Source organism: Vigna unguiculata, chromosome 1 (genome assembly GCF_004118075.2).
Source record: "Vigna unguiculata cultivar IT97K-499-35 chromosome 1, ASM411807v1, whole genome shotgun sequence".
NCBI lineage: Eukaryota > Viridiplantae > Streptophyta > Magnoliopsida > Fabales > Fabaceae > Vigna > Vigna unguiculata.
Window position 1 is genome coordinate 33,392,172 of NC_040279.1, and position 27,338 is coordinate 33,419,509.

The 27,338-nt window shown below is 31.5% G+C and overlaps 4 protein-coding genes across 15 annotated transcripts; 1 reads left to right on the top strand and 3 right to left on the bottom strand.

Annotated features, from left to right (window-relative positions):
* Window positions 1-1,239: 1,239 nt before the first annotated feature.
* LOC114178336 lies at window positions 1,240-4,502 on the bottom strand. Of its 11 annotated transcripts, none has more exons than XM_028064378.1 (5): window positions 4,366-4,502; window positions 4,038-4,113; window positions 2,625-2,830; window positions 1,921-2,008; window positions 1,240-1,703 (listed from the first exon to the last, which is right to left on the bottom strand). In XM_028064378.1, the coding sequence occupies exons 2-5, from the start codon at window positions 4,091-4,093 to the stop codon at window positions 1,409-1,411; spliced, it is 645 nt and encodes a 214-aa protein (XP_027920179.1). In that variant the 5' UTR covers window positions 4,094-4,113; window positions 4,366-4,502; the 3' UTR covers window positions 1,240-1,408. The 11 variants fall into 11 exon arrangements, with proteins under 11 accessions (XP_027920179.1, XP_027920493.1, XP_027920095.1 ...); XM_028064692.1 differs by having other exon boundaries at window positions 2,625-2,835; XM_028064294.1 differs by having other exon boundaries at window positions 4,038-4,120; window positions 4,366-4,499.
* A 445-nt stretch (window positions 4,503-4,947) lies between these two features.
* LOC114178252 (phospholipase D alpha 1-like) lies at window positions 4,948-8,699 on the bottom strand. Its single transcript, XM_028064098.1, has 4 exons — window positions 8,538-8,699; window positions 8,308-8,373; window positions 5,599-7,471; window positions 4,948-5,492 (listed from the first exon to the last, which is right to left on the bottom strand). The coding sequence occupies exons 1-4, from the start codon at window positions 8,625-8,627 to the stop codon at window positions 5,050-5,052; spliced, it is 2,472 nt and encodes an 823-aa protein (XP_027919899.1). The 5' UTR covers window positions 8,628-8,699; the 3' UTR covers window positions 4,948-5,049.
* A 1,531-nt stretch (window positions 8,700-10,230) lies between these two features.
* On the bottom strand, window positions 10,231-13,484 carry LOC114175289 (phospholipase D alpha 1-like). Of its 2 annotated transcripts, none has more exons than XM_028060071.1 (5): window positions 13,460-13,484; window positions 13,249-13,351; window positions 12,923-13,003; window positions 10,935-12,795; window positions 10,231-10,788 (listed from the first exon to the last, which is right to left on the bottom strand). In XM_028060071.1, the coding sequence occupies exons 2-5, from the start codon at window positions 13,342-13,344 to the stop codon at window positions 10,346-10,348; spliced, it is 2,481 nt and encodes an 826-aa protein (XP_027915872.1). In that variant the 5' UTR covers window positions 13,345-13,351; window positions 13,460-13,484; the 3' UTR covers window positions 10,231-10,345. The 2 variants fall into 2 exon arrangements, with proteins under 2 accessions (XP_027915872.1, XP_027915880.1); XM_028060079.1 differs by having other exon boundaries at window positions 13,249-13,345; window positions 13,460-13,472.
* An 11,560-nt stretch (window positions 13,485-25,044) lies between these two features.
* LOC114163186 (ethylene-responsive transcription factor SHINE 2-like) lies at window positions 25,045-26,222 on the top strand. Its single transcript, XM_028047334.1, has 2 exons — window positions 25,045-25,335; window positions 25,471-26,222. The coding sequence occupies exons 1-2, from the start codon at window positions 25,256-25,258 to the stop codon at window positions 25,994-25,996; spliced, it is 606 nt and encodes a 201-aa protein (XP_027903135.1). The 5' UTR covers window positions 25,045-25,255; the 3' UTR covers window positions 25,997-26,222.
* Window positions 26,223-27,338: the final 1,116 nt, after the last annotated feature.

Below are 27,338 nucleotides of genomic sequence, written 5' to 3' on the forward strand. Positions count from 1 at the left end.
TTAATATTTTTAACTTTTTGTTTATAAATCTATTTTATATATATAAATTTATTTATATAATATAAAAAAGTATTATTTTGTAATTATTTTTAATTTTAAACATAAAAAAATAAAAAAATATTATAAAACGGGTTGGCGGGCTGACCGTTTTGGCCCGCTAAACTGGTGGGCTAACGTGGGTCGGGTTACAGCGGTTTGGCGGACTGAAAATTTCAACCCGACCCACCCTTTTTTTGGCAGGCTGGCGAACCAGCCTAGCGAGCTTGGCCCATTTTGACATCCCTATCCGTACCCACTATTCTCTAATTTAAATTTAAAAAAAATAAAAAAATGATTAAAATATTAACACATTAATTTTGAATGAGTTTTTTTTAATTAATTGATTTTAAAAAATCTCAATTTATTTGTAAATTTTCATTGATTACTATTTAAATGAGTTATTTGCACTTTGTTTAAAATTTAAATTTATGAATGTTATGCATTGTATTTTTATTTGAATTTATGTTTAAAATATATTGTTCAATATTAAATTTTTCTTTTGTAAATACTCATAGGTACCCGTGCATAATGGATATCCGCATAAATAAGATACAGATACGAGAAAAATATTCATCCAACAACTAAGATATGTGGAAGCTAGTATCCGTAACCTACCCGCCCCACGTACCTACTTATTACCAGTAACTAATAAGACACGTTGAAATCAAGAAACATGGGCATTTAAGTCAACTTTGGAGGCTCCAGGCTCACCATTTTCTCTGCTGATCTTTCTTCCAATTCCACACATCTTATCGTGATCTTTTAAGAAATATAAATCATTATACTTTAAAACACTACTTTTTTTCATCATTTTGTTTTATCTGACTATGCTTTTACTATAATATCAAACACTGCTTTTCTATTAAATAATTACAAGTTTATATACAGCTGCATTTTACTACTATTTTTCCCTCTACTCTACACCCTTTCATCTTATGAAAGTCAAGTTCTTAATATTAATTGCACCATCAAAAAGTATCATTACCGTATATGCATGGTAATTTATATGGGAACCTTAAACTACATAAAACAAATTGGAGTAGCATAAATTTAACTCTATTTACAAATCGTAAAAACAGATTTAACAAATTTATATGAATCACCTCGTTAATTACGCAGAAATCAGAAATGAGGACCCCAGAAGAAAAAATAAACCCAATTAGTTAAGAGCTAACCCATTTAGCTTTTGAAAAAGGTTATCCTTGTACAATTATCCTTCTGCAAAATCTAAGGAAAAAAACCCTGTTTTGTCTGCTTAGTCATATAATCCTTCCATCTCCCAAATATCAACAAGAAATTCAACCATTTCCTGCCAGGTTATGATATTGTAATCAGTTAGGAGCATTTCCTGAATCCTTGTTCATGAATATCAACAGAAAATAACCAAGTAAGAATGCATGAATGAGAAGAAACCTGCATATGTTTCAGTTTTATAGGACAAAGTCATGTGTTTGCATCTATTTCTTTCTTGATAGACATTATAAATGAGAGAGGCTGGATTAAAATTATTAAAGAGAGAAATAGACACTAAACTTGTAAATGACCTGTCATGTACATGGAAATGAGAAGAGACAATCCAATGCATGCAAGAACTTACTCCAAGAGGAATGGGCCGAGGAAAAGCCTTGTCGGTTCCCATTAGATTCTCATAAGAGGTATTCCAACTATAAAGTCAAAACTCTAGAATTAGAACTTAAACAAACATTTTGAGAAGTGACTTTGATCACTGAATTGAATCCTATAGTTATTGATCAATTCCACCTCTCCACCAGTTTCCTGCTCTTCCACCTTATCCGTGCAAATTTTTACTTACAAAGATTTTTATGGTCAAAAAAATTAAATTCAACGAAATAACATAGATATCCTTGTATATTTATTTACCTTATTAGAGGTTCTCCAACTTCTTTCTTTTTCTGGGACCTTTTATTTCTAACCCAATATCGCCTCATTTGGTTCCAGAGAAGAAGACCTGCATATAATGTAATAATAATCAGTTGGAGATATGTTAGAAAGTGTAAGAAAATGCAAGACTGAAAGACATCAAGTAAAATGAAAATAACATCAGAGACGTGGATCAAGAGAAATCCAGAAAACTAGATTTGTACTTCAAGTTCCATATATGGCTATTACATGTAACTAAAGAGATTACATCAACTTGAAAGAAAATATAGTTTACAAGAAAAATGTACACAAATAAAGGAGTAGACAATCAGTGTCTGTGTTGCCTGAGGGAGAGAAACAAGAGAATGAAAAGCAAAACAAAAGCTTAAAGTGAAAGTTGCATGGCAGAACCAGCATTAAAAGTGTGGAATTCAAGCTATTTCAAGGCATTGGAATTGTAATTGTAACTGTCCCCCTACAGGGTCAGGGTTTTGAATTTGAAAATTCCATGAAAATACTAAGATATGTGACAGTTAGGAAATAAGTCTTGCATGGCTCTATCAACAGTTTGAGCAAGATTGTGTCCGCATCAGAGAAAATGGCTACTACCAAGATGATACAAGATGAAAAGCACCCTTAGATAATGAGATTAACCAATAAGCCAATAAAGATTATAGATAAGCTGACTTTAAGAAAATACTTGCCATCATTGACAAATTCAGAAGAATCAATCTGAATGCCAGAGCTACTTTGAGGATCAGAAGGTAAGCCAATTGATGCGACGCTTTTCTGGGATTGAAATGCCCTCTGATCTATTTCCAAAGCACTGCTGCTCCAAAAATCTTCTGATATGTTGCTCATTCCTTGGCCTTTAATCGTAGGAGGATTTGGGAAGCATCCCAGACAACTTCTGCTCTGTTACAAAGCAGGTTTAACCACAAGCTTGATTAACACAAACTATAAACCATATAATCAGTCTACCAGCTTTTATTAAAAGAAGACAGTGTTGTAGCAAAGAGTTCAATGTACCAGTTAAAAATTAAGTTGAATAACTCAACCTAGCATATGGATGTTCAGTCCATCTACTGTATTTTAGTTCTCATTGGACCTAATCAATACCTTGAGGAAATGTAAAAGCGATAGGATGGAACAACCCACTTTGAGGGCATATTCACTCAAATTATTTGGTATGATACTTTTTGTGGAGGCTTTCTCAGGTCAATTAGCGTAGTGAACAAGTATGAATTTACTCCTATATCTAGTGTCCTTCTCCTTTACATTATAAGGAAACAGACGTTGGATTTCAGTTTCTGTTTGCATACTACAGTCAAGTCAACAACAACAGTAAAAAAAATGGAAGAACAGAGGAGCAACATATGAATATGATAAAGTCATCAGCTATCAATTGGAGTGAACAAAAAAAATTACATGAACAGCAAGATACAATCAACAAGGCTTAATATAATTTCTCCTCACATTGAAACTCCCCTTGTAATTGGGGAGCCTTATCTTTTCCATGGCACACAAAAGAACTAAAGCAAGCATGGAAAAACAGAGAAAAAGGCATAACAGTTTTGTTCACAGAGCATCTTCTCAATTGACTTAACAAACAGAACCTAGAATACCACGAAACTCAGTAGGCCAGCGAAATTCTATGTTTAGTGTTACCAGATTCAGAAGAACACGATAAAGAGCAACAAGCTGTAAACTTTTTCAAATTTCCCTGATCCCCCGATCTCACACTTGATCAGAAAGCAAGGCAGTACAAGCAAAGATTCCCATATAATTAAACAATTACTAAAAACTAAAGAGATAAACCTTAAATTAAATTACTCAGCAGTGGTAAAACAGTTTAACAAGATCAAACTTTCAGTTTCCAATAATTGGAAAAGTTAGATCCCAATTTCTGACTTCATTTACTTCCACTAAATTGTTCCAAAAACAAATACCCAAAGCTCACTCAGAAATCCGCTAACGACATATCTATTAGAGGGATCTCCTAATGGTTTTGCCAAATTTGGCAGAAGCGTACAAGTGTATTGATATGAAAAATACAATCCTTTAAAAGAAATAAATTCTGGTACCGAACAAAGAAAGAGAGGGAACAAATAATTTACCCCATGCAAGCGAGAATCTGACAGAGCCAAGGTGGAACGTATCCACAGATATGCATCTACGGAATTCTTAGCAGATCTATCACCTCAAATTCCAAATCCAGGACGAAGATTATTCAGTAACGTGCATGCACGATTTTTTCTTTTCCGTTTATTTTGAAAAAAATGAAGAGGCAGAGAGAAGTTCTTCTCTCTCTGAATTTAATAAAGCAAAATAGTACTGTAGCAAATAATAAAGAGGATAAAATCCTCTGTTCTAGTTGTTGGCACTTTGGTTTCAAATAATAACAATTTAGCAGAAAAGGGATAAATTTGGAATAGAATCAACTACCACTTCAGTGAGAAACCTCAAACTCATCAACGGAATTTTATGCCCTCATATTGGAAATACAGATGGGGTTAGCCATAAATAACAGCTTTCGTTTCTTCACCAGAATGCTGAGAAGAATCTTTAGCATGATATACTATAATTAACAAATTACAGGTAATTTTTTAAATGCAAAGTATTGCTAACGAACGCATCATATCACAACTTTTAATATTCCTTAATAGTATTTTCGTTAAAACTATCCCCACTTCTTAGCGAAAAAAAAAACACAAAATTTAAAAAGTGAATTGAATTTAAATAAATTCACATAAAATCGTAGTCAAATTCTCACTCAAATCAAAAGTTTAGAGTAAAATAAAGTAATTAATTTCGTACTTAAACTAAGAGACTGTCCTCTCTAACGCATTATTAATTAGTCTATCGTGTCGACTCTATACAAAGAAAAAAGACGATTAATGATTTGAATTAGTGCTTTTAAGTTTGATTCATGATGATGAAGCAATAAGTTGTTGGTCTTAGTAATACTATACTCGGTCAACTTTAACAGAATTTGTAATTTTTGTGGATGAAGAAAAGAATTGAAATTAGAATATTTCATTTCTATTTTATTAAAAATGCAATGATGTAATGCTAACTAGGAGGTGCAAATGTACATTATTGCTCTTGATCCCTCCTTTCTATGAATACTTAGGTAGTGAGAATCGAAGGAAGGAAATATGAATAGGAACCCAAAATCCGAGCTTTGGTGTCAGGAAAATGTTCAAAACGAAGAGATGTTATGGTTCCATCGTGGGCGACATGTATAGGGTAGCGCATGAGGTGGTGGAATTTTGTAGGTTCATCAAATGTTTCCTTAGAGTACATGTCCCAGTTCTCCTCTGCAAGCCTATTCACAAGACCTATGCAATCCAAATGTTCTGGGTTGTCGAAGATTTTTGAGTCAAAACCATGGTCCCCAAGGTGCTCATACCACAGTGCACGTCGGAATCTATATATCTCCCCTCTTGGTCTTCCATTCCATGCTAGATGACGTGGTTGGAATGCACCCATTGCAATCTCACTGTCTCTTGAACCCTCCATTGATCTTTGATTTATGTTAGCAGACCCAACGATTATGTATTCGTCATCAACTGAGGGAACCAATACACACACTGTTAATCATTTGTCAAATCTTTCCCAAACATGGAACAACAGTTGAAGATCTTAACTTTAACATAATGGTGTTTGATCTCATACCTATCATCATTTTGGAATGAACATAGATCATGAACCTCCTTGAATTTTGTGCTCTTCTGTAGTCACTCTCAGGCTCTGGTTCCTGTGGAGGAGTATACTCTCCCGGTTCCTTATGCTCCCTATTGCCAAGGCAAAAAAATGTCAAATAATCTCGAGGGTGTGCTTGAATGCCGAATTTTACCAAGGCTTCAGCAATTTCGGAATACATCATCTCCATGGTTCGTCTCTGCCAATCTAATATTGCTTGAACCGACTCGCTTTCAGGTACACCTTCAGGCCACATTGGGATCACTATGTACACAGAAAACCTCTCTTTTGCTTCAATCTTGCTCACAATCTTCAATGTCAACTCCTTTGGTATAAGATGCAGAGCACCAACGTTCTCAATCACAAACTCATTAGTTGGGTGCCAAGCATATGAACTCCCTAGGAAGTACTGGTTCTCAATGTAGACGAAGTTTTTTGCACGCCTGATAGCATTAATGTACGCATCCTGAATACTTCTCTCAATCATGTTGTCTTTCCCACTAACAAGGCCTAATTCAGCAACTTCTTCCGGGGCTTGGGGAAACCCCAAAGCAGCACCACCATCAATGGATCTAAACAGCTGAACATTCCATGTGTCTTCTACTCCCACTTCTGATTTTTGTGAATCAGATGGGTGGACTAGAATGCCATCAAGATCATCAAGCGAGAATAGATGTTCCTTCCCAACTTGCTTCTCCCACCTTTGCTCAAAGTTGTACAGAACATCCCAAGCAATAGGACCTTCTAGCTTGCAATGAATGTCGTGCCATGGCTCTCTTGGACCACCTTTATCAATGGAAGCATTTGGAAAGTTTGGTTGATGGAAATCGTTTCTATGCACCGTATTCAAAGTTGAAAATAGAGGATGGTCCCTGGTGTCATACCTCCCGTCACAGAGATCAAGACCACCTATGAAACTCACCACACTTCTTCTCTTCTGTGATGGCCCTACAAAACCTGCATCAACGACCACACTCTTTTGGTGATGAGTGAACATAGTTGATATTTGAAGTTCTTGAATCATGCTTTTCCCATCATCCGGGTTCCGTGGACACAGAACACAATGCACCTTTGTGTTTCTAAAGTAAGCAGCAGTTTCCTTATCATGAGTTCCCATCAAGCCATCTTTGGTCAATTCTGGTACAGAAGTTCTGTCATTCCAAATAAGCAGAAGAACTCTAACACCTTCATCGGCCTTTTTCTTCAGTAACTCCCCGAGGGTGATATTTGATTCTTCCTTGTCCCTAACCAATGCTATTTCAGTGTAAACGGACCAACCAGTTATGTAAACAAAATGCTTAGCATCCATAATGGCAGTGTAAATGTCCTCCCAACATCTTGCGGGCAAGTAGTCTTTTCCTTCGGATATTGGAATGTACGGGACAACACCAACGCCACGTGGGGCATGAGCATCCTGGTACAAGGTAACATGACAACCTTCTCTCTGATTGAAGAATGTACGGGGAACTCCAGAAAACGGCATGCGAATTCCCTGAGACCATGAACATGTTGGGTCCTGAGTGACGCTGGTGAATTGCACGCTGACGCGGATTTTGGAGTGACCCGGCACGGGACGATGATCTTCTTCGTCTAATATCTCAACCCACCTCTTAATTATGGGGCCCTTGCGAACTTGCTCCACAGGGACATAGGCTCTTCCGATTAGAGTTGCTCCGATCGGGTTACCATCTTTGACAGTGAATATGATGTTTGAGATACGATGTGCAGAGTAGATTTCGAAGCTCTCGTTCCACTTTGGGTTTGAGGGTTGGTTTCCTATCATTCTCGTTCGTCCAACCCTTGCCTTGTCCAAATCAACTGTTGCATACAATCTTGTCCCAACAATCTTCCTCAAGTTTTCACATGTTTCCATTGAACAAAACAAGATTCTACTCTTAGTACCCTCTCTTGTCAAAATTAGTTTTAGTGTTGCATTGTTAAAATTGTTGAAAATAATTCTGCATCTCCCCCCATAATGTTATTTTCATCTCGCTCACAGACTAAATAAGTTATTTAATTGTTCGAAAGATTAGCGATGAAATTCAATTTGATCAAACAAACTTCAACCAAAATCATATTTTTCTGAAAAAGTAATTGTCGCATTTTGAGTAAATTGTTTCTAAACACTTGTTCCGTCTACAATATGAAATACTTGCCATCATTGAGTAAATTTGATCAAACAGACTTCAACCAAAATCATATTTTCTTCTTTAAAAGTTTCGATATATAAGTTTATATTTTTCATAAACACCATAATTAAAATGCTATGTATTAATAAATTTAAAATATGATTTTTAAAATTTTAATACTTTTAGGATTATTTTTTAAAATTCAAAATAATTGAAACAAAAAATCTATAAACATGAAAATTGTAATATAAAATAACTTCTCACATTTAAATTGAAATATTACGTTCTCAAAGCCCATCATAGAAATAAAAAATAAAATAAAATCCAGTATTTCTACATTTTCCAAAACTAGATATTTCACAAGTAATATTTTAAAACTTGTAACAAAAACACAAATATTGCATTCCCATATTGTCAAGTTTCTAAATTTCGAAGCCAACCCAGTCTTATACATTTACTAATGAAAAAGATGAAGTATATACGTGAGTGAAAAAGTGAAAGAAGTAATGTGATAGTGTTAAAAGATTGAAAAGTTGTTGATTGGTTAACATACCTCAGGCCTGCACAACAGACAACCCTTGACTTGGGCTAGAAATCTCTTACCCTTGTGTGTTGTACCCTTTGTTCCAATGTTTTTTAAAGCAGATGAAAAGAAGGAAAAAGAAACATAAGCATGTTAATCTCTGTGAAAACTAATGCAGAAGGCATTGACATGAACGAAAAAAGGTTGTAACATGAGATGATTGTACTGAGAAAAGTAAAGAGTTTTAATGAGATAGATACCTTCTGACAGAAATCCAAATGACATCCAGTATGCAATCTATCAACTTCAAATATTGTTACCTTAAGAATCCCGTGTAGCAGCTCAGGCATTTTCTTTCACAACTTTATATATTTGTTACCTTCTATGCTATGATCTGCACCATAACCATAGAGGGTAATCAAATTCAGTCAAATAAAATTTCAGTTTTTGACGATAATGTATATAAATAGAGAGAGAGAGAGGTGAAAAGAGAATCTTGGGAATGTTCTGTTTGAAGAAAGAGATGTGTTTGGAGAACAAAACCAAAAACTAGAATCAATTCTCTCCTTCGCTTGTAAGAACCATTTGTCTACTTCAAACGGACTAGGTAAGGTGGTTTGTCCACCACCCAAGTTACCATTTTTTGCATTTAATTAAATAAATTAAATGTATGAATTATCGAAGGTAAAAGTTTTGTCAAGTTTACCATCAAATATTTTCGTGTATAGTTCGAAAAGTACAAAATGAGCAACACTAATCATCAAAGTGAAGCAACAGGTATTATGTTTCTTTTGAGGCAAAGGCTAGGCAAGTGATCTTAGATCTCAATTTCTGGGTTAATTTACTTACATTAAATTGTTCCAAAACCAAACATCCAAAACTCACTCAGGAATATCGATGAGATCTCCTTGTGGTTTAGTCAAATTGGAAAGAATCGTTGAAGTATATTGAATTAAAAAGTTCGATCTTTTTAGCTTTTGTTTTTCTGGGACGAAACAAGGAGGAAAACAAGTAAGTTTTCCCATGCAAGTGAGAATCTAACAGAGTCAAGGAGCCAGCGTGTTACATCGAGGGTAAGGCTTGACTTAAACATAGATGACTTCAAGATAATTATGTATTTTTATTTATAAGACTAAGTTTTTTCACCTCACATACAGTATTGTATTGTGTGGGGCTAGGTTGGTGAATGATATAAATGGTATGGTCTCATCGGCCAAGTTCACAGTGACTGAGCGATCAAATCAAGAGAAATGAATTGTGAAAATTACTTTAAAGAAGATTTTCAGATATGTTGTCAAATGTTCAAAAATATTTCATTTAGTCCGTTGGTTAGTTTCTAATCACGTACCACGTGTGAAGTCAATAGGTAATGTTTTATATTTAATTTAGTTTTTATATTTTATATTTTTTTAATTTTATTTAATTTAATTTTTTTTAAAATTGAACAATTTTGTCTCTCTAAATTAAGAGAAAATTTAATTTTTATATAAATATTATATTAATATTTTTATTAAAATTCACATTTTTATTAAATATTTTTTATTGAGGATTATGATTAATTTAAAATTTGAACGAAAAAGATAAAGATGAAGACTAATATCATTGATTAAAAATTTAGAGAGGTTAAAAATAATATCATTGATTAAAAATTTTAACCTCTCAACATCTTACATCAATGATATTAATCTTTACCCTTACAATTTTTAATAAAATTGATACAATTTAATCTTTTCTGTTAAATTTCTCAATAAAGTAAATCATTCTCATTTTGATAAAAAATCATTCATCCATTTTAATTAATTTAAGGGATCGACCATATTATATCAATTTTTTCAAAATCAAAATCAAATTAAAATTAATAAAAATTAAAAGACAAACTTAATATTTTTAGACATATCTAAACAATAATTAAACCCAAATATAAATCGGATAATACGAAGAAAAGAGTTGTACTTAGACACTAAAGGCGTAACGTTTATTATGATGGAAATGGTAAGAACAGACATTTACATGAACATACATTCTTCGACACCCTCTTCCCAACAAGTAATTACATATGGTTTATAAGCTAAGTGGTGAGAATCGGAGGAAGATAATCTGATTTGGAACCCAAAATCCGAGCCTTAGTGTCAGGAAAATATTGAAGCCCCGGAAGGTTCGTTATGGCTCCATGCTTGGTTACTTCTACGGGATAACGCATGAGGTGGTGAAATTCTCTATTCTCATCAAAAGTTTGCTCAGAGTACACACCCCAGTTGGTTTCAGCAAGATTATTCACAAGCTTCATGCATTCTTCGCTTTCAGGATCGTCGAAAATGCTTCTATCATCAACATCTCCGAGGTGTTCATACCACAGTGCACGTCGAAATCCATATATCTGTCCTCTGGGTGGCCCATTACACGTTAAATGCCGTGGCTGGAATGCACCCATCGCAATCTCACTGTCCCTTGCTCCATCCATCGATCTTTGGTTTATGTTCGCAGAACCAATGATTATGTATTCATCATCAACTGAAGGAAGCAAGAGTCACCACAACACAACTTCTTAATCTCATGTCACGACCAAATACAAAAGTACTAAACAATGTAACATAAAAATGTCGGAAAACTTTGGTGCATATAAACATAAAAAAGTGGTCTTGGGTTGGATCCCTTACCTATCATCATCTTGGCATGAACATAGATCATGAATCGCCTAGACTTTTGTGCTCTGCAGTAATCAGTGTCGGGTTCTGGTGCCTCAGTGGGAGTGTACTCGCTAGATTTCTGAGCCTCACGGTTTCCAAGGCAGAAAAAGGTCAAGTAGTCTCTCGGGTGCGCTTCAATTCCAGTTCTTTGAATGGCTTGAGCTATATCAGCATACATCATCTCCATTGTCCTCCTTTGCCAATCTAGTATTGCTTGAACTGAACCACTCTCAGGTATGCCTTCTGGCCACATTGGTATGACAACATACACAGAAAATCTTTCCCCTGCTTCAATCTTGCTAACAATCTTCAATGACAGCTCCTTTGGTATGAGATGCAACGCACCAATATCCTCTACTACTATATCAGATGCTTGCCAAGCATATGAACTCCCTAGGAAATATTGGTTTTCAATGTAGATGAAGTTTTGTGCTCTTCGAATAGCATTTATGTACGCATCTTGAATACTTCTTTCAATGATGTTGTTGTTCCCACTAACAAGGCCTAATTCAGCTGCTTCTTCTGGGTCTGGGGGGAAGCCAGAAGCTGCACCACCATCAATGGATCTGAACAACTGAACATTCCATGTTTCATTATCATTGGTCGTTGCCGCAGTGGTTCGAGGGACAAAGTATTCATTAAGCATGCTCGAAGGGAATAGATGCTGATTCCCAACCTGCTTCTCCCACCTTTGTTGAAAATTTGACAAAACATCCCAAGCAACATATCCTTCTAACTTGCAGTGAATATCATGCCATGGCTCTCTTGGACCACCTTTCTTGATGGAAGCACCTGGGAAATTTGGCTGATGGAAGTCATCTTTATGCAGTGTGTCCAAAGTTGAAAACAGAGGATGTTCCTGAGTATCGTATCTCCCATCGCAAAGATCAATGCCACCTATGAAACTTGTTATTGTTCTCTTTTGTCGTTGTCCCACCGGAGCACCAACAAATTGGGTATCAACAACTACACTCTTCTGGTGATGAGTGAACATTGTTGAAGTTTCCAGATCCTGCACAATGCTTCTTCCAACATCCGGGTTCCGCGGACACAAAACACAATTCACCTTTGTGTTTTTGAAGTAAGCAGCAGTTTCTTGATCATGGGTTGCCATCAAGCCATCTTTCTTGAAGTCTGGCACAGATGTTCTATCATCCCAAACAAGCATGAGAACCTTAACACCTTCCTCAGCTTTCCTCTTGAGAAGTTCCCCAAGGGTGATTCTCTTGGGCTGCATGGGGTCCCTAATCAAGCTTATTTCAGTGTACACAGACCAACCAGTTATGTAAATAAAGTACCTAGCCTCCACAATGGCACTGTAAATATCCTCCCAGCATTTCCTAAACTCATAATTCCTTCCCGACAAGGGAATCCACGGTTGAAAACCATGTGAAACATGAGCATCTTGGTACAAAGTAACGTTGCAGCCGGTTCTTTGACTAAAGAAGGTGTGGGGAACTCCTTGAAACCTCGGACTTCTTATTCCTCCAGACCAGTTTATGTCATTCAAAACATTAGAGAATTGCATTTTGACATGGATTTTAGAGTCACTGGGAATGGGGTTGCGATCCTCGTCCAATATTGGGACCCATGTGTCCACTATGTTACCTTTGACGACTTGCTCAACTGGGACATAAGCTCTTCCAATTAGAGTTGCATCAATGGGGTCTTTTTGTTTGACAGTGAATATAACATGGGAGATCAAATGGGCACAGTATATCCGAAAGGTATCATTCCACGTGGGGTTGGAGGGTTCATCATTTACCACTTTAGTCCTTCCAACTCTTGCCTTATCTAAATCAACTGTTGCATACAGACCCGTTTGGGTAGACTGTGAAACGTTATTACATGTAAAGAATTAGACTAATCAGAAGAAATTTAAGCTTCATACTTCAAATTAAATGTCAAAAAAGCCTAAATAAATAAATAAAAATAGAGTTTCTCCAAAATTAAGGTACCCCGGGTTGGCCTTGGCATTGACAGAACAGACAACTCTTGAGTTGGGAAAGGAATCTCTTCCTCACGCTTCGATTTGTACCCTGTTTACAAAATTCAAACCAGACATGAACAAGAAACAAGAAATAATTTTCACATAATCCTTATATACTACACTATATTTGACAAATACAAAACTAGTTCATTTCTTCATTAATATCGTATATCATAAATGAAGAGAAAGGAAAATATCATTTTTTTTTTGTGTAATCGGAAAGAAAAAAAGATATGTATTGTGACTACATTTGACGAAAGAACAGAACAGGAGAATTTGGGTTAAGGCATGAACCTTGCAGCAGAGATTGAAATCGCAGTCGTTAAGAGTTGGCAGTGCATCCACCTCGTATATGGTCACATCGAGCGTTCCATGCAGCAAACGCGACATTCTGCAACTGGCGAGAAAGATATTTAGCTTTTACTTTCCACAACACCAACACATGCATGCATGTTACAGATTTTATAAAATAGCTAAAATCAATGCAAAAATGGAAGTTGCTTACATGGAAAAAGTCGACGATATACAGTTCGTATGTTGAAGGTCTCTTCATGGAATGCATTTATAGAAAGAGTAATGGATGTGATGTGATAAATAGTGTGTCTTAATTCTGAAGCAAGAGATATACTATGCAAACAAACATGGCTTTGAAGAATAGAGATTCTTTTGCAATTTCTCAACTAAGGAATTAGTTCTCACCTTAACATTCAAGGAAGAGAGTATTGTACGAGAATGTTTGTTTTCAAACATATTCCGCAGTTAAAAAGTATTTGAAGCAAGTAACAACAGTGACTCCTGTACGATGCTATGACTTTTTGTGTGTTTCTGGGTCCATTGTTGTTGTTAAGGTTCAGGTTAAGGATTTTTGTTTCTAGTGAATTGAAATGAGTCCAGTCACAAAGGGATTTCACAAAATCAAGGTACTGTTAATGTGTGAGAATGGGAAACATATGGAGAAAAATATGACAGAACTTTCAACTCTTACTTACATGAACATAACATCACCATCAATTGTGTTTTTCTCTGTGTTTAACTCAATTTGTCTATTTTTGTACAATATGTAACTATACCACGCACAGTTAAGTCCTAAAACCATACAAAATTAAAACAAGACAAAATAGTACAATGTTTAAATCTACTAATTAAATACTTAAACGGGGAAGTTTTTTACAGAACATGTTATTAAAAAATTAAAATGATTATCTCTCACACGTTAATTTTTGTTTTTATTAGTTATATTAACGTATAAGAATTGTTTTATTTTGAACTTTTTTAGTTAAATATGTTTTAATATTTCTGAAAAAAAAAAACAATTGAATGAATAATGTTTCACGGAAATCTGGGACATAATATTTGTGGGAATTTAAGTACAGGAAATACAATTTTATACTTTGAATTGGAACAAACATCTCTTAATATTTATTTCTAAAATAATAAAAATACTTTTATATTTTTTTAATGAAAAAGTATACCCTAATTTGATTGGATTTAAAAAAATTTATCTAAAGTAAATATAAAAGACAAATGCACTTCGATTCCATTTTAATTCAGCATAAATAAAGTAATACTTTACTTTGAATTGATTTTTGCGATTTTTTGTTATTATAAAATTATGAAATGCTTTTTATAAAAAAAGTAAATTTTTAATTAAAATAAATCATTTTGTATAAAGTTAGCTATTTTTGTAATTTCAGTTCTCTTGTATATTCATAGACGAACTACATCATCTTACAGTTATATCCTACAATACATAACATCTTCCTTATTTTAATTATAAATATAATATAATTAAATTAGTAACTTTTAATATATTTGTTAATACCTTGAAACTGGAATTACATTTGTTATATTTGATGAGTTAATAACTTGAATAGCACATTTTTATGAAATTTATACGTCTCGATTTAATAGAATAATTCTAATAAATAAAATGTCACATGTTTATAGGATAAAGTAGAGTAGCGACATAAGTATATAAGAATCAACCATTACAGTCATCTATAATATACCAAAAGGTTGGATCCTCGCACAACAAAATACCTTGAACATAGACTAAACATGAAACAATTTACAAAAGGTTGCTCATAGAGCAATGAAATTAAAATAATAGTTCATAAGGAGAAAGGCTCAACAATGAGTAATAAAGAACCAATGAGTCTAACTAAGTAGAAATATCTCCGTCAACATCACGATCATCCCGAGTCTCCACATCTGCTCACACCAAAGATTTGGTGATCATCGCAAAAGGAAAACCAAACAGGAAACAAACACAACAAGAAAAGGTAAGCTAAAGAAATTTTTTTTTCTTAAAATATAAATGAGCAAGCATATTATGAACAAATAAATCAGTAAGCATATAAGGCATGTGATGGCAAACAATAAAGACTCACTAACTCAATTATCCGGATACATATAAGAGATCATATTCGTTTGATGTCTGCACTTGTGGTGACCTCAACTGCTCTGCAGAGTCATTGCCAATGGGTTTCACCCTACCACGCACAAGGTTAGTCCATGATCATCTAAGGTCATTATCCTGTCAGAGTCTAGGACCTCTTGCTATTCTCACCACTTGAATCAGTCTGCTCTATGTGAGTCTGATTGATTCTTTAGAGTTTCAGGATGCAACCTTGCTTGAATCCTTATCTGATTATATACACTACAACACCACCATAAAATCTTGCTAAGAGTCTCATGGAATTATGTGTAGCTCATACCATATCCATCTTTCTCACACCAAATCCACATGTTATCTCAAAGCATTATATTCTCATGCCAATGCACAACCAACCCACCAAATTCATATTTCATTTCATACCAAGCACATAAATCTTAGCTCAAAATATCCCATAATACATACAAAGTCACTAGTTCATGCTTATAAGAGTAATTCAATCCATCCACAAGTGAAATCACAGAGTTTGGAGCAAATCTGCATCATTCTCGCTCAAGCGATAGGGTCCCCTCACTCAAGCGACAGGGTCCCCTCGCTCAAGCTAGACTCTCCTCACATGGGCGAGAGCTCAAACAGATGGTACAGTGCATCACTGCGAGTTTTCGCTTAAGCTAGACCATCTCGCTTAGGTGAGACTGCTCTCACTTGGGCGAGAATTCTCGCTTGAGCGACAATTCGCGCAGAGACAAAGGAGAGTTCTATGTTATTCTCGCTTAGGCTAGAGGATTCTCGTCTAGGCAAGAATAGCAGTTTCTCTCTTGCTCCTGCATGCAACATCAGAATCCGTCCAAAAATACATATATCATATTATCACACCATCACAATCAACATCCAAGCACTTGAACAAGAAAACAAAACCAAAACAAGCAACATATTTTAAAAACGTTCAAAACCCTAACTTTCCTTATCTTGACAGATGCTAGCCCAGCAAGAACAAGTCCCAAAAAAGAACACTACAACACAATTACAGTGGAAAACAAAACCAAGGGAGACGAAACTGAGACCCTATCATATATTACAGTGGAACCAAAGCTTCAAAAAAGAAAAAACAAGATGTAATAGGGGTTGGGGATTGACTTGTGTAGAGGAAGGAACGTTCTACTAACAGCTCACTCGAAGGAATACGTAGCTTAAGGCCTAGCAGAGCTCCTACTTCAGAAAAAGGGAGAAGGTAAAAGAGTTGTTTTTAGGTGAGGAGACAAAATGGGAGTAAAGGAGCAACTGAAAGGGGTCATGAAAAATAAGTGGGTTGACCCTGGGCCCTCTAGTAAGACTAAGCCCAAAACTTTTGAGACAAAAAGTGGATTTTACGATCTTCGCAACAACAAAAAATTTCAATCTCGAAAATTCATTCATCGGGTAGAAGAGAAACTATGTTCTCCTCATTTTCTCTTACCACAATCACCTAGACTTGTTTGACTTATGAACCTCAACATATTAACTAGTTGAAAAACCTTGCCTCTATGCTATGTGATATGGTGCTTAACTGCTTAACAGTGTAGATTGGTCTAGCCACTGCTCTCAAAGAAACTACTCAACTTCAAACCTATCGCTTGAAGAGACTTTTATGTCCCACCAACCATTTTTTATGAAATACTTTTTATAAAAAAAAGAAAAATTTTAATTAAAATAAATCATTTCATATAAATTTAGTTATTTTTGTAATTTCATTTCTCTTGTATATTCATAGACGAATTACATCATCTTACGATTATATCCTACAATACATAATATCTTCCTTATATTAATTATAAATATAATATAATTAAATTAGTAACTTGTAATATTTGTTAATTTAATAACTTGAAACCGGAGTTACATTTGTTATATTTGATGTTAATAACTTGAATAGCACATTTTTATAGAAACTATTATTTATTAATTATAGATATAAACAAAGTGGAAGAGATACAATTATTTATTAGCCAAACTAGTAAAGGAGACACTGTATGACAAAGAAATAAAAATTTGATATATTTTGATGTTGCATGTATATTACACATATATTTAAATTAACTGGGAGTTGTCTTTTGCGATAAACAAGTAGCGAAGTATTTCAAATGATTAAGCATGTGAGATTTTTTATTTTTCTATGCAGTATAAAAGATTTTAATCCATTTCTTATCTTTGAAATAGGACATGAATTGACAAAAAAGGATATAGTAGAACAGAAGTTCAATAATACACATGATAATTTGGAAATATATTACATTTTTAATCAGTACTAATTTAAAATTATATAAATTACGTTTTTTTAAGGATTGGTTATACGTTTTAAATTGATAAGACACATATGTTTAACTATGCAAAAAATATAAGTTTTTCTAAAATTATTGTGAATGTGATGTAATAGCAATTTAATTGAGGCTTTTGCTTTAATGATCCATTCCTTGGCTTGACTTTTATTATTCTTTTATTTGCTCAATAAATATTTCGGGCCCCGATTCTCCATGCTTGATAAAATTCCAAACATTCATTTTTCTACTATGTGTATGAACAGTTGAATTATATAATGAAGATGTTAACCAACTGAAACAGGTTGATAAATAATTAATGAGCACTACTTTCATTTTTTTCATTAAAATTTGAAATAAATAATTTTATTAACTAAAATAATATAAATATATATAACAGATTTTATAAAAACAATTTTTTTTAAAAATTTTTAAATAATAATTTTATGATATAAAATAATTGTTTTAGAATTTTTAAAATTTTTAATAAAAATTAAGAAAAAAAATATCTCTTTAACATTTTATTAGACTATGAAGGATGTTACAAAGATCATCTAAAAATAAATAAAAATAAACTTAATAAAACTTCAAATTAATACTTTAATTATTTTTTAAACTCTTTAAATATTTAATATTATTTTTTGTTAGTTTTTATATTAATTTAATTCTTTTATGTTTAATTATTTTTTAATTTTTATTAACATTAACAAATATATAATTATTTAATTATTTTTAAATTTTATTAATAAATATTAAATAAAATATTAAAAAAATTGTACAATATTTATTCATATTTTATTTTCTTTAAAGAGAACAAAATTATACTAATAATTATTAAATCAAATTTAATTTAATATCATAATTAACTTGTGTAAACTTTAATAGATATTAATTATTCTGGTCATTTAAGACACCGGTACCTATTATTTCATTCCTTAAAACGTTTTACACTCTACTTTTTTTATAGAGAATAAAAAAAACACCAATGACAGAGTGAAAGTTTTTCATTGAAGAGAACGCAAATCTTTATAAATAATTTCATTCCACCACTACCAAAATTTTTATAATTAAAATTTGTGAAAAACACTCAATATTTATAAGTAAAACTTTATTTTCAATATTCATTACATTAAATTAACTATTAACTACGTTATTTTAATTTAAAATTTAAAACCTTAAATTATTTATGCTTCTAAGTTATAGATAAGAACTAGGAACGGTAAGAAACCTTCGGTTACGAATGAAGATGACAAATGAATATATCTCTTTGGTTATTATTTAAATTTATCACAATTTAAACAATAAACTTTTATATTAATAGGATAAAAATAATACTTGATTTCTTAAATTGAAATAAGAACGTAAATATATGTATTTGTCATATTCTCGATGCTTGTTTTTCATTCATACTTATCGTTGTTTTAAGTTATTAAAATATTAAGGAATCTAATATTTATTATTTTTTCTTGTATTTTTATTTTTGTAACTTATTTCTAAATTTAAATATAATTAATTATAATTATTTAATATTCAATCAATTATTATTTAACATTAATACAATTGTAATTGTTTTTTAATATTTAATATTAAAAAATATATTATTTTTATATTAAATACTTATCTTACCAACAAGAAATAATAAAAAAATAATATCCACTACACAGATATCTATAAAAATATATCTAATATCCATTTGCAAATACTGCGAATACAATTTTATTTTTCTATTTTATTAAGTAATGGTAGATATTCTCTGTCTCCTTTAATTGCCGTAAGGTGACGTATACCACAACCCAGAGAATAGTCAAATTGAGTGAAATAATAAAATTGGAATTAGTTTGGAGATTTCTCAGAAATGGCCAAACATGCAGTACGGAAGTTTAATTAAATGCGATGGAAATAGTAATAATAAAAGTCACATTTCAACATAAATTTGAAAATCACGTCACATTGTTTAGTTTGACCGTCTTATTGGTAGCAGTTATTATTATTAGCTTAACTACATTCAGATTTTTTTTTATTTACTCTGCATAAAAAACTGCCGTGAATCAGTAATATTTTTTTATTTACTTTTTGCATGAATAAAATATCACGATATTTTTTATTCTAACATATTATATTTATTTAATTATTACTATCATCATCATCATTATTATTATTATTATAAAAAACACATTTGTATTAAGTTGATTATGATGTGTATATATTTGGAGAGAAACATGGAAAGAGAATTCAGGGTCTGTTATGTTTGGAGAAAGAGAAATGTGGTTGGGAGAGGAAAACAAAATCTAAAATAATAATAATTAAAATTTGCTATTTGTCTCAGACTTTTGTATTTACTGTATTACTGTTTGTATTTGTATTTCCACAAACTGTACACAAAATTAAGCTTACAAAATAAAAAAGTTTATTTCGAGACACTCTCGGTTAGAATGCTTTCATTGCACATTTGTTAACTTTAATTAAAATGCTTGATCAAAAACTTAAAGTCGTTGAAGAATTAACGACGTCATAAAAAAATTAGCCTATTTTTAAATATTTAATTATTAAATATGTTTTTAAATGACTTTAGCCTTTTTATTGAACTTTTTACAATAAGGAAACACCTATGAGAAAATAAATTAATTAGAATTAAATATATTTGAAAATTAAAATTAGTACATCTATGAAACTTTGGTCTTAGTTTTTCAACTTTTAAATATGCTAAATTTAGTTTTTTTTAATCAAATTTTATTAAGTTTATTTGAAATTTCAAATACATTTCATGATAGTATTTGATTTAACATTAAAGCGAAAATGTGTCAAACGGTATAAACTACTCAAATATTATCTTGAAATGCTTTTGAAACGTCAAATAAATTTAATAAAATTTTTTTATAAGGATTAAATTCACACATATGTAAATATATGAGACTAAATTGGTCTAATGTTTCAAGGAGTGACTAATTCTAATTTTTACTTAAAGTTAAGGAATAACAAACATATTTAACCCAATTAATTACCAGGTCAATTGCTTTATAAAGTTTACATTGATATATTTAAGGATGATGATTAACAAGAGTCTCAAATCGAGCCAATTCATAAAATTGATTAATCCATCTTATAATGAACTAAAAACGAGTTAATTCAATCTAATGTCTTTTGGCGAAAGAAAATTTTTGATAAATAAATTACATACTTATTATTTTAATTTATTTTATATATTTATTATAACAATATAATCAAAATTGTTTTTCTATTTATTTAAAATAATTAAAAGTTAAAGTGTCAATTTGAATTTTTTTTTGAATATCTAAATATTACCACTTCTGGACTTATAATAAATTTGTTAACACCCAATAGTAAATTATAAGATGGATAGAACTTAATTAAAGCTTTAGAAAAATAAAGACAACGTGTTATTTTTTGTTATAATTGAGAAATTAATTTGTGGTAATGTGGAAATTCTTTTAAGAAATGAATTGGTGGCTAAGTAACCAATAAGGATGTGGGACTTTTCTCAAATATTGAGATGTTAACAGCAGCCTCTCCTTTATTATTGATGGCCCATACGCATTTTCTATGTCTCCACTATCGCTATCACATTATTTCAACAACAGTAGGTGAAATCCACCTAATATTGCAAGGCTTATCACCAGATATTTAATAAAAATGCTTTTATCAAATTAAAGAATAAAATAAAGAATGTAATTAAAGTTTCAAATTTTTAATTATTATATCGTAACAAAATAAAAAAAGGGAAAAATTTGTGGAAGGTTCAAAATTTTGCCCCCACAATAAATAGCTCCAATGACGAAGAGACACTTGGATATGTTTGTTAAACAATAAATTAACAACCTTCTACTAAACGCCAAAATATGACGATGACTAAGTCAATTTCCATGGAATTTTGATTTTTTTTCTTTCGTAATATAGCGATTATAATTAATTTTTGATGTTTTAAAATATATTAAAAAAAATATTTAAAATATTAACACAGTATATTTCTACTATATTTTTAATATTTAGTAGGGGACAATAAAAAAAAATTAATAAAAAAATATTTAGATTTATTTTTATGAATGAAATTTTACACTTTTCTCACTATTATAGTGTACATTATTGTATCCATAAGTGGTTCATTATGCCTTAAACCACACGTATAAATAAAGTGGATAAAAATAGGAAAAGCAAAGTGGTTACCATAATCATAAACCAAATTTCAACAAATCAACTAGTATCTTTAATTTGAGCCCTTTTGTTTCAAAGTCTTTTTGACTTGGAAAAAAAATTAAAGAGCTAATTCTTTTAGGTATATTTTTAATTTTGTATTTTAGACAAAAAAACTGTTTTTCCTCCTTTTTCCTAGTAATATATATATATATATATATATATATATATATATATATATATATATATATATAAAACATTTCTATGATGATGATAAATTATTTTTAATAAAATACATCTTTAATTGTCTGAGAACTATAGGAGCGAAAATGTTGATTGTGATAAAAACAAATTTATGTGAGAAATAAGTATTTGTTAAATTATACTTAAATAATCAATAATAAAAATATCCCTTTGTTTTTTCAATTTTCAGATTTCTTGAATTTGTTTTTTCACTATTAATCTATGTATCATTTTGAAAATTTTAGATGATATTAATTCCTTTTGGTCCATTGTACTTTTCCTTTATATCTAATGCTTAACTAATTTGTACTTGTACAGCTTTTATGAAGTAAAAATAATGAGGTAAAATAAGAAATCTAATAAATTATTAGAATAAAGAATCTTTGGGATATTCATGGATCGTTATGTATAATCCATAAAATGTATAAAAAAGGATAAGTGATTTTTTTAGTTCTTTATGTTTTAGTTTCTTTTTGCATTTAAAAGTCTTAAATTTAATACTTTATGTTTTTTATTTGTTTAATGTTTTGTCCAATAAATATGTTTTTCGTATGAAACTTTTTCACATACCAAAAATTCACATTTGGTTATGAACTTGACTAGGTATGAGAACATTGCTCAAGCAACTTTTCTGGCCTGAATTTAGAAAGTTTCAAATTGAGAAAGTTAAGAAAAATTGTACTTGGGTTTTGAATCATACACCATTGGGGCAAGCTTAAATGAAACTAATTATATAAGTACTTATGGTTTTTGTGTAATAAATTAGTGCATGAAATTATTCAGTAAACGATAACTAAATTTTATGTATATTTAAATTTTTGTTTTCTATATATGTGATGTTTTATATTTAAGAGATTTATGATAATAGGGATAATCAAGGGTGTGAGAATAGTATTTTAGAGAGGTGTAGTAAACAAACTTAGGTTTGTTTTAGGTTATAATAGAAAAGTAATAAAATGGGATCAATTTAGTTGTGTGGCGTGTCATTGTAATCAATAACATTTCTTTATTTTTCTTTTTAAAATAGAAAACATGTTATTGCTTTTTCATTCTCTTTCTTCTTTCTTTTCAAATTTCCAAACCTACTCTAAAGTCTCTCTTTTTTCGTTGTTAAAGTCACTACAATACGTTAAATAAAGTTTAATTCTCTAATGTTAGAACTTCTATGGACATTAGTCACTCATCATTTCCTTTAAACTATGTTTTTCCTAGGATACAAGGAAATCCAAATAAAGAAAACTAGTAACATTTCAACTTAGGTTATGATTGATTAATTGATGCGGACTGATTTGTGAGATATTTACATATCAAATTAATTAGTACAAATAATTAAGTTAGTCAAGTTGTTCTTTTTTAGTTGATATTGAGTTGTGTTTTGTAATATTATATGAATAATGAATAATCGGGATCATGAACATAATTTAAAGTTCTAGGATTTTGATATTTTTTACGTATATTTACAGTTTTTACTTAAATTTGAAGTTGTTACTAATTTTGGTAAGTTAAGTTCAGATTTATTTTAACTTGAAACTTGAATTATAATATTCTACTAAACTTTGAACAATTACTTGATAATCATGGATAATCCAATATGTTTGGACTTCATGAAATATATAATAGGTATTTAGTTTCATGCATTTGAATTCAATATAGTTTTTTAAAAGTTGTCAGATTTTTTTAAAACTATTTTGTTTTATTCCTTTCTGTTCTTAGTGAGGTAAGAAATGTGTTAGATGCATTGTGTGAAGCTTTGTTTAATAACTCAATAGAGTTCTATATAATTCATTTATTTATACTATTTAGTTCGTTTGGTTATGTTTGTTTTGTAATTGTGATGTTTTACTTATTTTAGGTATTTTGATGAGATATTGAAGTGATGGATTTCAAATCAATTATAAGATTCCAAATTAATTATCAACTAAAATCATTTATCTTCATGGGAGTAGTTAACAAATCAATTATCTCAATTGGCTAATCAAATGGACTATTAGCAAGACAAAATCGATTATCATTTTTCAATTCAGTAAAATGGATTGGATATATTAAGTTGAGAATGTTTCAATTCAGTAATTTGTTATTCTCACCCTCTCTAATAACTTGCATGTTCATCCTTTTACTTCTTAAAAAAATTATTAAATACTTAGGCTTAGAGTTTCCAATATATGTTTTTTTTCCTTAAAAAAATTAAAACGTACACTTGTATCATTGTTATTAGTTTATTTTGAAATCGATTCTAGCATATATTAATAAAATTGGACCCAACATATATTATATGTTGGTATTATTATATGTTTTATATGTTTGGTTATATATATATATAATAAATAATAATAATATTAATAATAATAATAAAAATAATATATCAATTTTAATTATAAGAGTAAAATTTAAATTTATATCTTAATCTATTAAAACTTTATTTTTTATCTATCACATCATTTATATCACTTACAAGGTTTTACAAATTTTACCTCTAAATTCATTTACTTTCACCCTAAATCTCTTTAAAAAATACATCAGATTTCATTCTACAATAAAAAAAATAACACACATTTCACCTTCCAATTCACTTAAATACATTCTTTCGGTCTCGTTCAAATCAATACTCAACGTATCCTGTAACTGATTCCTAATAATGAAAAGAGTTAGGATTTTAAAAATCTGCATTAGTCTAAGAGAGAAGAAAATAGGGATGAGAGATGATCCTAGTTTGGGAGCTATGAAAAATAGGAGATGATGGGTGCATATGAAGGAGAAAGCTTTTCTGTAACAGATATTAGGAATCGGTTGACTCCATGGTAAAAACATTACTTGACGTAACCATGAATAAGACAATCCATGAGAAAACATTATCCGTTAAGAATTCACGTGATGGAAAGAGTGAGCTGAAAAGGTGAAATTACAGGGTAATATATATTTTTGACATTCCGTGGGTGGAAATGGAACACAGGTTGTGATTGCATAATGTGTGTGGGCAGAAGGAGGCCTACAAGGTGGTCATTAATTTGAGTTGTTAAGGAGGCATGGATTTATCAAAGTGGTGCAGGTGAAACTTTTATTGCTTCTCTACTGTTCACTTCAACTTTCCGTCCAATCTCACCGACAACCCACATATATTTCATTAACACTTGTTAAATACTTACACTACTCTTCTTTTTCTTCCTATTAATCCCTCTATTAATTCCCTTCACCTCTCTTCCTCACTCTCTCACGCGCCATTATGGTACAAGCCAAGAAGTTCAGAGGAGTCAGGCAACGCCAGTGGGGCTCCTGGGTGTCAGAAATTCGCCACCCTTTGCTGTAATCATCTCATTAATCTCCAACACCAACACAATATACAATGCTGCTTCTTCTTCTTCTTTTTCTTCTGTTTCTTCCTCTTATCTATTACTAATCCTTTCTTTCTCTTTCTTTATTTATTTCTCCTCACTGCAGCAAGAGAAGGGTGTGGCTTGGGACCTTTGAGACAGCTGAGGCTGCAGCAAGGGCTTATGATCAAGCAGCCATTTTGATGAACGGTCAGAATGCCAAGACTAACTTCCCCACTTCAAAGAACCACCCTCAACCTGACTCCGCCGCCGCCGCCGCCGCTGCCACTTCTTCTGCTGCTGCTTCTGACAACGCTTTCTTATCTCCCAAAGCTCTTTCCGAACTCCTCAGCACAAAGCTCAGAAAGTACTGCAAAGACCCTGCCCCTTCCCTCACCTGTCTCAGGCTCGATGCTGATAACTCCCACATTGGAGTGTGGCAGAAAGGTGCAGGACCACATTCTGGCTCCAGCTGGGTCATGAGGGTCGAGCTTGGCAAGAAGCAGACCCAGGGTGAATCAGCATGGTCCCCCAACAGTGGTGCTAATCACACTGCTGCAAACAGTGAAGTAGTCGTAGAAGAAGAAGAAGAGGAAGAAGAAGAGGATACACTCGCTCTGCAGATGATCGAGGAGCTACTCAATTGGAACTAGAAACAAAACAACCCTTCTGCACCTTCTACTTCTTCTGTTATTCTGGTAACCCCGCAAGGAAAAAAAAGGAACCTTAATCCGTGTCATATATAGTTTCTTTTCTCATGTCATCTCTCTCTCTCTCTATATATATATATATGTATATCACTTTCAATTCGTTTACTTTTGTGTTTCTGTAAAAATGTTGTCAAAAGTGCTGATATGACGATGCCCAGTTTGATAGTTACTTAATACACTTTGCAATATTATGATTGGTGGTATTTAAGCATCCGAATTCATCATCAAATTGGGATCAAGAAAAGGAACTCGGTGTATGTAAGTGTCAATTTTAACTATTCCTTTGAAGTAACACATCGCCTGGGGAACAATCATGGATACCATCCCGATTACTATATATACATGCATGGGTCACAGGTTTGCAATTATCGATACTTAATTCAAGCAATCATTGTGAGAACTAAATCTATTTTTAAAACAGCAACATATATTCTGATCTTAATCATCAATTTTTTTTTTCTTCTTTCAGCTTTGTACTTCTCTGTCTCTTTCCTGAATCATGTTACACTGGAATTCAGTTTCTATCTTTCCCTCATAAGCCATCACACTGTCTTACAGCTGTATGTCAAAATATATTTTACTAAGAACTATTCTTTTTTTCATCTTTCTTTTATCACATCATAGTATTCATTATTTATATTTAACATTCTATTCTTTTCAAAATAAATTTGATGTTCATCAAACTTTTTTTCTAACTCACGAATAATCCAATATGTACGATTTTTAGTATATATTGAAAGTCTTAAGATTACAAATTTTTGTCCAAATATGTATTAGATTTTTCTTTATGAACATACTTTTAAAGCACTAACTATTATTATACCATAATTATGATTATCCAAATATGTAGACGTATAATTTTTTTCTTGTCTCATTTTGTTTTTTTTTATTCACGTTATTTTATTTTCTCTCTCTTCATTTCCCTTTCTTCTTAATAAAATACATTTTTGACAAAACTTTTTAGCATGCATTTCTACTTAATAGGAATATGCTAACAGCATATCAAAAAATGCCCCCAAAATATAATTATACATTGACATACAGTTAAAATTCGTTCACATTTGTAATAATTATTTGATTGGATGAAGTTTATAGATCAACTTTAAATCTTATGCTCAAAATTATGAATGTTTAAATGTGTTATAATATTAATTATAGAAGTTGAAATATAAAATATAAAAAGTATTTAAAATTGATGTATTCAATATTAATAACTATTTAGTATTTGTGTTATTATAAAGATGTAAAATCAGCATTTTCAAAACTAAAATTGTAAAGTATTATT